An 11,695-nucleotide genomic window follows, 5' to 3' on the forward strand; every position below is an offset into this window, starting at 1 on the left:
ACCCAACATGAGGTAACACTAACCCAACATGAGGTAACACCAACCCAACATGAGGTAACACTAACCCAACATGAGGTAACACTAACCCAACATGAGGTAACACCAACCCAACAGGAGGTAACACTAACCCAACATGAGGTAACACTAACCCAACAGGAGGTAACACTAACCCAACAGGAGGTAACACCAACCCAACATGAGGTAACACTAACCCAACATGAGGTAACACTAACCCAACAGGAGGTAACACTAACCCAACATGAGGTAACACTAACCCAACAGGAGGTAACACTAACCCAACATGAGGTAACACCAACCCAACAGGAGTTAACACTAACCCAACAGGAGGTAACACCAACCCAACAGGAGGTAACACTAACCCAACAGGAGGTAACACCAACCCAACAGGAGGTAACACCAACCCAACATGAGGTAACACTAACCCAACAGGAGGTAACACTAACCCAACATGAGGTAACACTAACCCAACAGGAGGTAACACCAACCCAACAGGAGGTAACACCAACCCAACAGGAGGTAACACTAACCCAACAGGAGGTAACACCAACCCAACATGAGGTAACACCAACCCAACATGAGGTAACACCAACCCAACAGGAGGTAACACCAACCCAACAGGAGGTAACACTAACCCAACAGGAGGTAACACTAACCCAACATGAGGTAACACCAACCCAACAGGAGGTAACACCAACCCAACAGGAGGTAACACCAACCCAACAGGAGGTAACACTAACCCAACAGGAGGTAACACTAACCCAACATGAGGTAACACCAACCCAACAGGAGGTAACACCAACCCAACAGGAGTTAACACCAACCCAACATGAGGTAACACTAACCCAACAGGAGGTAACACCAACCCAACAGGAGGTAACACCAACCCAACAGGAGTTAACACTAACCCAACATGAGGTAACACTAACCCAACATGAGGTAACACTAACCCAACAGGAGGTAACACTAACCCAACAGGAGGTAACACCAACCCAACAGGAGGTAACACTAACCCAACAGGAGGTAACACCAACCCAACAGGAAGTAACACCAACCCAACAGGAGGTAACACCAACCCAACAGGAGGTAACACCAACCCAACAGGAGGTAACACCAACCCAACAGGAGGTAACACCAACCCAACAGGAGGTAACACCAACCCAACAGGAGGTAACACTAACCCAACAGGAGGTAACACCAACCCAACAGGAGGTAACACTAACCCAACAGGTGGTAACACTAACCCAACAGGAGGTAACACCAACCCAACATGAGGTAACACTAACCCAACAGGAGGTAACACTAACCCAACATGAGGTAACACTAACCCAACAGGAGGTAACACTAACCCAACAGGAGGTAACACTAACCCAACATGAGGTAACACCAAACCAACAGGAGTTAACACTAACCGAACAGGAGGTAACACCTTCCCAACATGAGGTAACACTAACCCAACATGAGGTAACACTAACCCAACAGGAGGTAACACTAACCCAACATGAGGTAACACTAACCCAACAGGAGGTAACACTAACCCAACAGGAGGTAACACTAACCCAACATGAGGTAACACCAACCCAACAGGAGTTAACACTAACCCAACAGGAGGTAACACCAACCCAACAGGAGGTAACACCAACCCAACAGGAGGTAACACTAACCCAACAGGAGGTAACACCAACCCAACAGGAGGTAACACCAACCATACAGGAGGTAACACCAACCCAATAGGTAACACTAACCCAACATGAGGTAACACTAACCCAACAGGAGGTAACACCAACCCAACAGGAGGTAACACCAACCCAACAGGAGGTAACACCAACCCAACAGGAGGTAACACCAACCCAACAGGAGGTAACACCAACCCAACATGAGGTAACACTAACCCAACAGGAGTTAACACTAACCCAACAAGAGGTAACACCAAGTTACACCACTGTCTTCCACCTGCGGGTTTCATCATGTTCCACCTGCGGGTTTCATCATGTTCCACCTGCGGTTTTCATCATGTTCCACCTGTGGGTTTCATCATGTTCCACCTGCGTTCGCAGGCTTTTTTGCTGGGTTGGCTGTTTTATTGGTCTCACCTGTCTGCTAGGTGGTGGGAGACAAACCGGATGGATGAGCTGGTTGAACTCCACCCGCACTGTCAACCTCAGCAGGGCGATGTCGTTGTTGTAGTTGTTAGGCTGGAAGTCAGGATGGAGGAAGATGTGCTGGACTGAGCGACTGATGGACTGAGGTTTGTCTCTGAGGCTGTGAAGACCGAGGAAAACCTGAGACAGAGAGGAGTCATCAGCTGTTGGTTGGTCTCCTGTTGTATTTCTGTGCTACACTTAGGACTGAGAACAATAAAAAGCATGAAACCTTCCTGTCACTAAAATAACTAAAACGGAAGAGACATTTTCTGTATGTTCCATGAGAAAACATCCTCCTCCTCACACCTTGACATTCTCTGGAGCCACAGGTACAACACTGGTGTCCCTCCTCTGGGACCGCAGGACGTGAGCGGCCGTGATGACCCAGGACTCGGACAGCAGGGCCCCAGAGCCAAACCAGCGGTCCTCAGGGACCCGGGACAGATCCTCCACACTCAGCAGCACCTGCCAGGGGAACAGACCGGGCTCAGCGCTCCGACCACCAACAATCCTCTTCACCTGAGGGGGGAGAGCACGAGATGGACGGCCGCAGGCTGGGGAGGAAACACAAAGCAGACATGTAAACGGGTTACCTGGTAATCAGAGAGATAGGAAAACAGATGAGAAACTAAACAAAATGAACAGACAGTCAGGTAAACAGAGAGACATGGAGACAGGTCAACAAACGAGGTAAACATGTAGGCAGGTAAACAGGTAAACAATCAAATCAAATTTATTCATATAGCACATTTCATGTACAAACAGTTCAAAGTGCTTTACATAAAATAAAAGCATTGCAGCAGGGAGTGCAAGAAGCATTAAAATACATAAAAGAATATAAAGAGAAACAAATAAAATGATTTAAATGAATTTAAAAACCAGCAACAGTCCAGATAAGTTCAAAGATATCGTGCAGATTTCATGCATAGACACATGAGAACAGAAATGTCTTTAACCTGGATTTAAAAATGTCTCCATTTGGTGAAAGTTTAATCTCCACTGGCAGTTTGTTCCACTTGTTTGCAGCATAACAGCTAAATGCTGCTTCTCCATGTTTAGTCTGGACTCTGGACTGGACCAGCTGACCTGAGTCCTTGGATCTAAGAGCTCTGCTGGCTTTATATTCTCTGAACAGATCACAGATTGTAAACCATCAGCAGGCTTTTAAAATCTATTCTGTGACTGACTGGAAGCCAGAGTAAAGATTTTAAAGCTGCTGTGATGTGTTCAGATCTCTTAGTCCGGGTTAAAACTCCAGCAGCAGCGTTCTGGATGAGCTGCAGATGTTTAATGCTCTTTGTGGGAAGTCCAGTTAAAAGAGCATTACAGTGATGGAGTCTACTGGAGATGAATGCATGGATGAGTTTCTCCTGGTCTGTTTGGGAGAGGAAACCTTTAATTCTGTTGATGTTTCTGAGGTGGTAAAAAGCTGCCTTGGTGAGAGCTTTGATGTGGCTGCTGAAAGTCAGATCTGAGTCTATCAACACTCCGAGGTTACCAACTCGCTCAGTGATTGTAAGGGCCCGAGTCTCAAGATATTTACCAACGCTGAGCAGTCAGATGAAGAAACCAACATATACCTGGCAAACAGCTGGGCAGGGCAGTTCCTCCTTCAGCATCTGTCCAGTCTCCTGTCAGACCACATCTGTACGAACCTACAACCCACAAACAACAACAAAACTGGGAAGAGGAATTTAGGCTGACAATAAATTCTTCTAAATAACTAATAGATTGTTGGCATTTTAACAAGTTACAAAAACACAGTTAAAGAAAGTGTACAGCACTGACTGAATGATGGTACAGAAAATGTGAAACTGACCCCTTAAATGGGAGGTTAGGTCATCAAACTTACTGTTGTTCAGTGTGACGCCATCCTCCCTGCACATGTAGCGAACCGTCGCTCCAAACAGTGTGCTGTTGTCATGGTTACCAAACACCACGTCTGCCATGTCGACCATCTTTGGACTCCCACAATCCACCACTGCAGCAGACAAAGATTCAGCTGTCAGCAACCAGTGGCCTGAACAGGCAGAAGGTGGACAGCTAAAACCCTAACCTGACATCCCAAACCAGAACAGGCAGAAGGTGGACAGCTAAAACCCAAACCTGACATCCCAAACCAGAACTGAAGACATGTCCAAATCTGATCTCAAATCAGACCCAGGCATCGCTTTGAACCAGAACTTTTCCAGATGATCCAATAAACATAAAGTATAAATGAAATACAACAAATTTAGAGGATATATACAGTATAGTCTGATAATAAGTGTTGTAAACAGAATGAAACTATAAAACAGCCTGCAGTTAGCTGGAAGCCATATTGTGCGAGGGGAAGAAATGTCACGCCACAGGACTTATGTTTTAAGTTGAATGTTTTAGGTTACGTTTTGGTTTTTAGTGTTAATCATGTCTTAGTTTTCTAGTCCATGTTTAGTTTTTAGTTTTGCCATGTTTTAGGCCACATTTCAGAATCATTACATTACATTACATTACATTACATTACAGTCATTCTGCAGACCCTTTTAACCAAAGCGACTTACAATCAGTGCGTTCAACATCGGTAGGCAAAAGAACTTCAGGTCACAAGAAATCATAAGTGCATTTCCTTCTAATACCAAACAGCTAAGAGCAAAACTAGTGCTAGAGTAAGTGCGATAACCAACCAGCCTCTCACCAACTGCACACCAGTCACAGCGGGGTGGGGATGCAAACCCTGGTTCGGGTAGGGGAAGACATAAAAGATGTAAGAATCAGAATCAGAATCAGAATAAGAATCAGAATCAGAATTCGTTTTATTGCCATTGTTAGTGAACAGTGTTCACTAACTAGGAATTTGCTGCGGCGTAAGGTGCAAACATGTAACATAGGATATAATGATAAAAAATAAAGAATAAAAATATCTGAATATAAAATGTACAAGGTGTGTACAACAATACACAGTATCCAATATACAGAGCAACAACAGTGCAGCTTCATTAGTGCAGTTTTAATGATGGTAAAGTGACTGGGGCAGGTTATGAGGTGATTATAAAGTGTTCATAAGTCCGACTGCAAGGGGAAAAAACTGTTTTTGTGACGGGAGGTTCTGGTCCGAATGGACCGAAGCCTCCTGGTGCAAATAGTCCCTGTGCAGGTTGAGAAGGGTCAGCTGTGATCCGGCCTGCTCGCCCCATAGTCCTGGAGACGTGCAGGTCATGGATAGATGGGAGGCTGCAGCCCGTCAGCTTCTCAGCATAGGGTTAGGGTTATTTAGAGAAACAAATATTTCCCCCCCTCCGTTTTCAATAAAACATCGTGCACACAACATCGTTTTCAAAAAACTTGTCATTTACATCAACCCGCATAAATACGGGAAATAAGGGAAAGATGCAGTAAAAATGCTGACCTCCGTGCAATCCTTCGCCTCTGCTCCTCCATGTAGAGCAGTAAGGCCAGAATCGTTTGCACAAACGTAAAAATGAGTAGAACTTTAACATCATCCATGATAATCCTGATCAGTAGCCAAACAAACTGTAAACACAAGGCGCTCGCATGACGTTAAGCATTTTCTGGCGCATAATGTGACGTTTAAGAACCTAAAACGCCGTTTCTCCCAGCTGACACGACAACACATAACCGGCGTTATCAGAAATCTCCACTTTGGCCGGAGGTTTTAGAAGTAATCGTTTTCTGTGATTAAAACGGGGTTTTGGTGTAAATGAGAGGCCAAACCGCAGGAAAATATCTGCGTCTTCCTATCGTGTAAACGGGGCCTCAGTTTCCCTGCACTCAGTTCATTAGTTCATTCCCCACCAGCTGCACCCACTCACTAATCACTCAGTCCCTGTTTAGTTTCCAGTCTCCCCTGACTTGTCGTGGGATCTTTGCTTCTCTACTTACCCATGTTACTCGTCACCACCTTGAAGCTAACCCATTTATTCCATGCCATGCTAAGTCTTTTGTTTGTTTTATTCACAGTTAAGTTTTTTTGAATCCGGCTAAGCCGCGCTTTTTGTTTGAACTTTGTTTTTTGTATAATAAATCCAGTTTTCCTTTTATAAGTCTGCATCCGTGTCCTACCTTCACCACCCCACCCTGACAAGAGAGAAGGGTTGGGGGTCATTGTCCAGGGTTTGTGGGGGCGGGGGGGTTCTGCATTCTGACGGCCTGTTGGGGGAAACTGTCTCTCAGGCTCCTTAAGGCTCTAGCATGGTTGCCGCGTCTGCTCGCGCGAGCGGTGTTGATGACGTCACGAGTTCGTGCCCGCCATAGGACCCTATATAGTGGCGCAAGTCGTTGCGCGCCAGTAGTTGCAATTTTCTCCGTCTCAGAGGTGGCGCTGCTACGTGAAGGTTACCTCTACTCTACAACCACGAAAGTGGAGAAGAAAACAATGCCGCTGTCAAGAGCAAGAATACTGTAATTAATGATACTGCTGCAGTTTTCGGATCATTTAAATTTTTTAATTCAGTTAAAAGAGGTGAAGGTCTGAAGCCCCCGGCATCAACAGAGTCTCTGCCCTCTTCTTTGCCTTCAGGTATCTGTCCCGTAGCTTCTTCCACACATTCTTACAGAACTCTCCCACTTTCCACAAAGTTCTGCCCATCTCTGTGCACCAGTTTGGGGAGTTTACGTGCTCCCTGTGCTGTTTCACTGCAGTTCCGTACAGCTGCCTGTACAAACGCACCTCCTCACTGAGCCGGTCTCACATCGGTCCATCCGGTTCGTTGTGCTCGGCGCCGCCAAGTTACAAAAATCGACTGGTGCACGACAACGCGCTGCGCCGTCTTTTCAAGGGAAGCGCCAGGCCTGAAACGGCATTTTGACGCCACGGTGCGACACCGCCGTGACAGACGCGGCAACCATGCTACCGCCTTCAGTCTCCTCCCCGAGGGGCTGAAGCAGCAGTGGATGGGTGGAGTCACTCAATGCTTTACCAGGCGTGTGTTGTAGATGGAGGGATGGGCAATTTCCATGATAAAGAGGGCCAACATTTTTTCAGCACTATCATTGGAGGGCCACATGACTACGCACTTCGAAATGTTGGATATGAAAGACGCTACAAATGATTCTCAATAAGAACACATTTTATATGAATTTATATCTATCTATATGTTTATTGCACCAACATACAACTATTTTCTGAATATAAATGCATTTTAACACGTCCCTAATAAGCAACAAAGACAAAACATTTGCTTAAAAAAAAGTGCAAAAAGGAATTTGAACTCCTTTATAACAAAGAACAAAACTGAAGAGGTACTCTTCTTCCCATTTTGGCTGAAAAATGCGATTTTTCTCAGTCAAGTTTTCTCTTTTTGCCGCTGCTAGTGGCCATGGCTCTTGACTTTCCTATTCGCTGTTGCGGAAAGCGGCCCGGGCCCCGCTATTGTTTGCGTATGGCGCGCCATCTATCGGTCAACAGTATAATTACAAGTTTGTTTTTTTTTGGTTTTTTTATTATTAAATTATTATTGATCTATTTGCGGGCCGTACTGAGTGAGGACGAGTTGCCCATCCCTGTCCTAGATGGGGGGATGGGGGGGCACCGACGATCGTTGCAGCTGCTCCTGCTACGGGCTGCAGGGTCTTCGGGAGGATGCGGTGAAGCCGAACCACATGCAGCTGGTCGGGATGATTCCGCATTAGAAGGTGGACATGATGGAGACTGGTGCTCCGGCTCTTCTCAGTCTGCGGAGGAAGTGGAGGCGCTGCTGAGCTTTTCTGGCCAGCGATGCGGTGTTGATGCTCCAGGAGAGTCCTCAGGGAGGTGCACACCCAGAAGTTTGGTGCTGCTCACTCACTGTCTCACCACAGATGGTCAGTGGAGGTCGATGGGTGGCGGTACTCCGGAAGTCCACAACAATTCAAAGCCCCCGGAGTGCAGGGACCACTGACTTGCAGAAATCACGAGGGGCACGACCAGCAGAAATGACCCCAAAGCACCCGGAGTGCATGAAAAGCTGTTACATAAAGAGCGCTGATGGAACTGACATCCTGAAAACGGACGGCATGTTCCTGTAGAACCACTTTGTAGCACCAGGTGGGACATGAGTCACTGTAGAAGTGCTGGGCGGTATGACCAAAAATACATATCACGGTATTTTTTCACGGTATCACGGTTTCACGGTATTTTTTTTCATCCATAATTAGGTGTTCACAGCATTTTCTACAGAATGAGAACAGAATTAAAAATTAAAATAAAAATTCTTCAAAATAATTCCTTTGTTAATAATTGGTCACACAGAACTTTATTGTATTAATATTCACATCTTCATTGTAAACAAATGAATAACATTAATTACACTGGTGGGACTGTTCAGCTGTTTCAGACTGATACCTCCGGTTCAGGCTGCTCCTCATCCTCAACACGCACGTCTCTTTTTCAATCGCGGAAAATATTTGGATTGAATCAGCAAACATTCAGTGTAAGAGTTTAAAAACCTACTTTATTTGATTCACAGCTGCTAGTGTTTAGACCTCGACAACCCAACTACATTTTTTTTTTTACGGCAAACTTGCGACTAGTTAACTTTATAAAGAAGGCGTAATCGCTTGTTTGCTATGGGTCGGGACAACATTGTATTAAAAATATAAAATATTTTTATAGGACTTTTTAATGTGTGATTTTATAAAGTTGCACGTGATACCAACCTTTCGTGAATTTCGCCAGCCGTCTTCTTTCGGTTGAGCTAATCTAACGCGACGCTGAAGCTAGCAAGCTTCCACGCTTCCAGGGATGATCTCGCTGATGGAGACACACGCGGTGTGCACGGAGGGGAGGGGCTGTGTGTGTGTGTGTGTGTGTGTGTGTGTGTGTGTGTGTGTGTGTGTGTGTGTGTGTGTGTGAGTAGGCTATGTGAGAGAGACGCATGACTGACAGAGACGGAGGGAGAGCAGGGAAAGGAAATGCAGCTTAAAGAATACGAGTATTTTTTAAATAGCGTTAAAAATAGACAGTAAACATGCGTGTTTAGAAGCGCAACACTGAAAAGGGTCCCGTCTCAAACAATGTTGCGCGACGCAGCGTTCCCCCCCGTTGTGTAATCAAATACACCGGTATGGCGGTATATTAAAAATTCATATCATAATGAAATTATAAACCGGTATTCGGTGTGAACCGGTATACCGCCCAGCACTACACTGTAGCGTAGCGTGCGAACACCATCTTCTAATGTTTGTGTAAAACCTTCCTGTTTAACACTGTCAGAACAGTTTGATTCACTCCTTTAAATACAGTAAATAGTAACAATGAAAACAGATTCCTGGTTCAGAGATGAACCTGGAGGACACCATGAGAGCAGTAAACTGGGATGCTGGGATGTTGTGTTTATGATGCAAGAAGAAGTCTGTAAACAGTTTGATCTGTGGACTGGAGTTTTTATACAGATGAAAACGTTCTTACAGATGTGCTCTGAGGGATAAAGTGGGTCAGAGGAACTCACACAGACATTAGGACATCTGCTATCTGTGGTTTTCTGCAGCAATGATCAAAAATACGATGTTTGGGTTAATGATCGAGGACACTGCTGGATTAACCCAAATAACTGATAATTCAGGATAAAGAAACCTTTTTTTTAAACATCAAATCAAACACAATAAAACTACACCTTGTGTGGTCAGATTCTGCCCTCTAGTGGAGACCACAGTTACAAAATCCTTCTTTAATAGTTGGGCGGCAGGGTGAGGTCAGATGGAAGTCTTACTTTGACAGCGAGGGGGGCGGCCGCTCCACGAGCCGTCAGCCCGACAGTCCAGCTGAAGATGATCCTGCAGCTCCCCGTCCTAAAGAAACACAAACTGAAGCTGAGACTCACATCAACCAAAACCTAACCTAAACCTAACCTAACCTAACCTTACCTAAACCTAACCAATACCTAACCTAAACCTAACCTGAACCTAACCTAACCTTAACCTAAACCTAACCTAAACCCAACCTAAACCTAACCAAAAACCTAACCTTAACCTAAACCTAACCTAAACCCAACCTAAACCTAACCTAAACCTAACCAAAACCTAACCTAAACCTAACCTAAACCCAACCTAAACCTAACCTAAACCTAACCAAAAACCTAACCTTAACCTAAACCTAACCTAAACCCAACCTAAACCTAACTAAAACCTAAACCTAAACCTAACCAAAACCTAACCTAAACCTAACCAAAACCTAACCAAAACCTAACCTAAACCTAACCTAAACCCAACCTAAATCTAACCTAAACCCAACCTAAACCTAACCTAAACCTAACCAAAACCTAACCTAAACCTAACCTAAACCTAACCAAAACCTAACCAAAACCTAACCTAACCTAAACCTAACCTAAACCCAACCTAAACCTAACCTAAACCCAACCTAAACCCAACCTAAACCTAACCTAAACCTAACCTAAACCTAACCTAAACCTAACCAAAACCTAACCTAAACCCAACCTAAACCTAACCTAAACCCAACCTAAACCTAACCTAAACCTAACCAAAACCTAACCTAAACCTAACCAAAACCTAACCAAAACCTAACCTAAACCTAACCTAAACCCAACCTAAACCTAACCTAAACCTAACCAAAAACCTAACCTTAACCTAACCTAAACCTAACCAAAACCTAACCAAAACCTAACCAAAACCTAACCTAAACCCAACCTAACCTAACCTAAACCCAACCTAAACCTAACCTAACCTAAACCTAACCAAAACCTAAACTTAACCGAAACCTAACCAAAACCTAACCTAACCTAAACCTAACCAAAACCTAACCTAAACCTAAACTTAACCTAAACCTAACCTAAACCTAACCAAAACCTAACCTTAACCTAAACCTAACCAAAGCCTAACCTTAACCTAAACCTAACCAAAGCCTAACCTTAACCTAAACCTAACCAATACCTAACCTAAACCTAACCTAAACCTAACCTAACCTAAACCTAACCTAAACCTAACCTAACCTAACCTAACCTAAACCTAACCTAAACCTAACCAAAACCTAACCTTAACCTAAACCTAACCAAAACCTAACCTAAACCCAACCTAGTGGACCCTGGGTCCACTGCAACCACATTATAACATAAACCCAAAAATGCACGGAGTTTCCCACGGCCTCCTGAGTCACTCCAAGACCATTCCAGCACACGCAGCAACCATCAGTCGGGTCCTGAGCGACAGTGCACCCCCATTGGCACCTATACCAAACTCCATGGTGATTGAACAGGAGTCCGAACTGGGACATCACGTAGGAGGGGGCCATTGAGCCTAACCCCAACCCTAACCTAAACCCAACCTAAACCTTAACATAAACCTAACCTAAACCTTAACATAAACCTAACCTAAACCTAACCTAAACCTAACCAAAACCTAACCTTAACCTAAACCTAACCTTAACCCAACCTAAACCTTAACATAAACCTAACCTAAACCTTAACATAAACCTAACCTAAACCTAACCTAAACCTAACCAAAACCTAACCTTAACCTAAACCTAACCTAAACCCAACCTAAACCTTAACATAAACCTAACCTAAACCTAACCTAAACCTAACCAAAACCTAACCAAAACCTAA

General features: G+C 44.5%; 1 protein-coding gene across 1 annotated transcript in view; it reads right to left on the reverse strand.

Annotated features, from left to right (window-relative positions):
• Positions 1-2,111: 2,111 nt before the first annotated feature.
• The window catches only part of masp1 (MBL associated serine protease 1), a gene marked incomplete at both ends in the record, with an annotated part of 17,326 nt that continues 7,742 nt past the window's right edge, over positions 2,112-11,695 (reverse strand). Inside the window, 5 exons of the mRNA XM_075459927.1 lie at positions 2,112-2,300; positions 2,469-2,716; positions 3,743-3,817; positions 4,015-4,143; positions 9,848-9,926. Coding sequence (XP_075316042.1) covers positions 2,112-2,300; positions 2,469-2,716; positions 3,743-3,817; positions 4,015-4,143; positions 9,848-9,926 — 720 coding nt within the window. The remainder of the gene's footprint in view (positions 2,301-2,468; positions 2,717-3,742; positions 3,818-4,014; positions 4,144-9,847; positions 9,927-11,695) is intronic.

Source organism: Odontesthes bonariensis, unplaced genomic scaffold, assembly GCF_027942865.1.
Source record: "Odontesthes bonariensis isolate fOdoBon6 unplaced genomic scaffold, fOdoBon6.hap1 scaffold_262, whole genome shotgun sequence".
Taxonomy (NCBI): Eukaryota; Metazoa; Chordata; class Actinopteri; order Atheriniformes; family Atherinopsidae; genus Odontesthes; species Odontesthes bonariensis.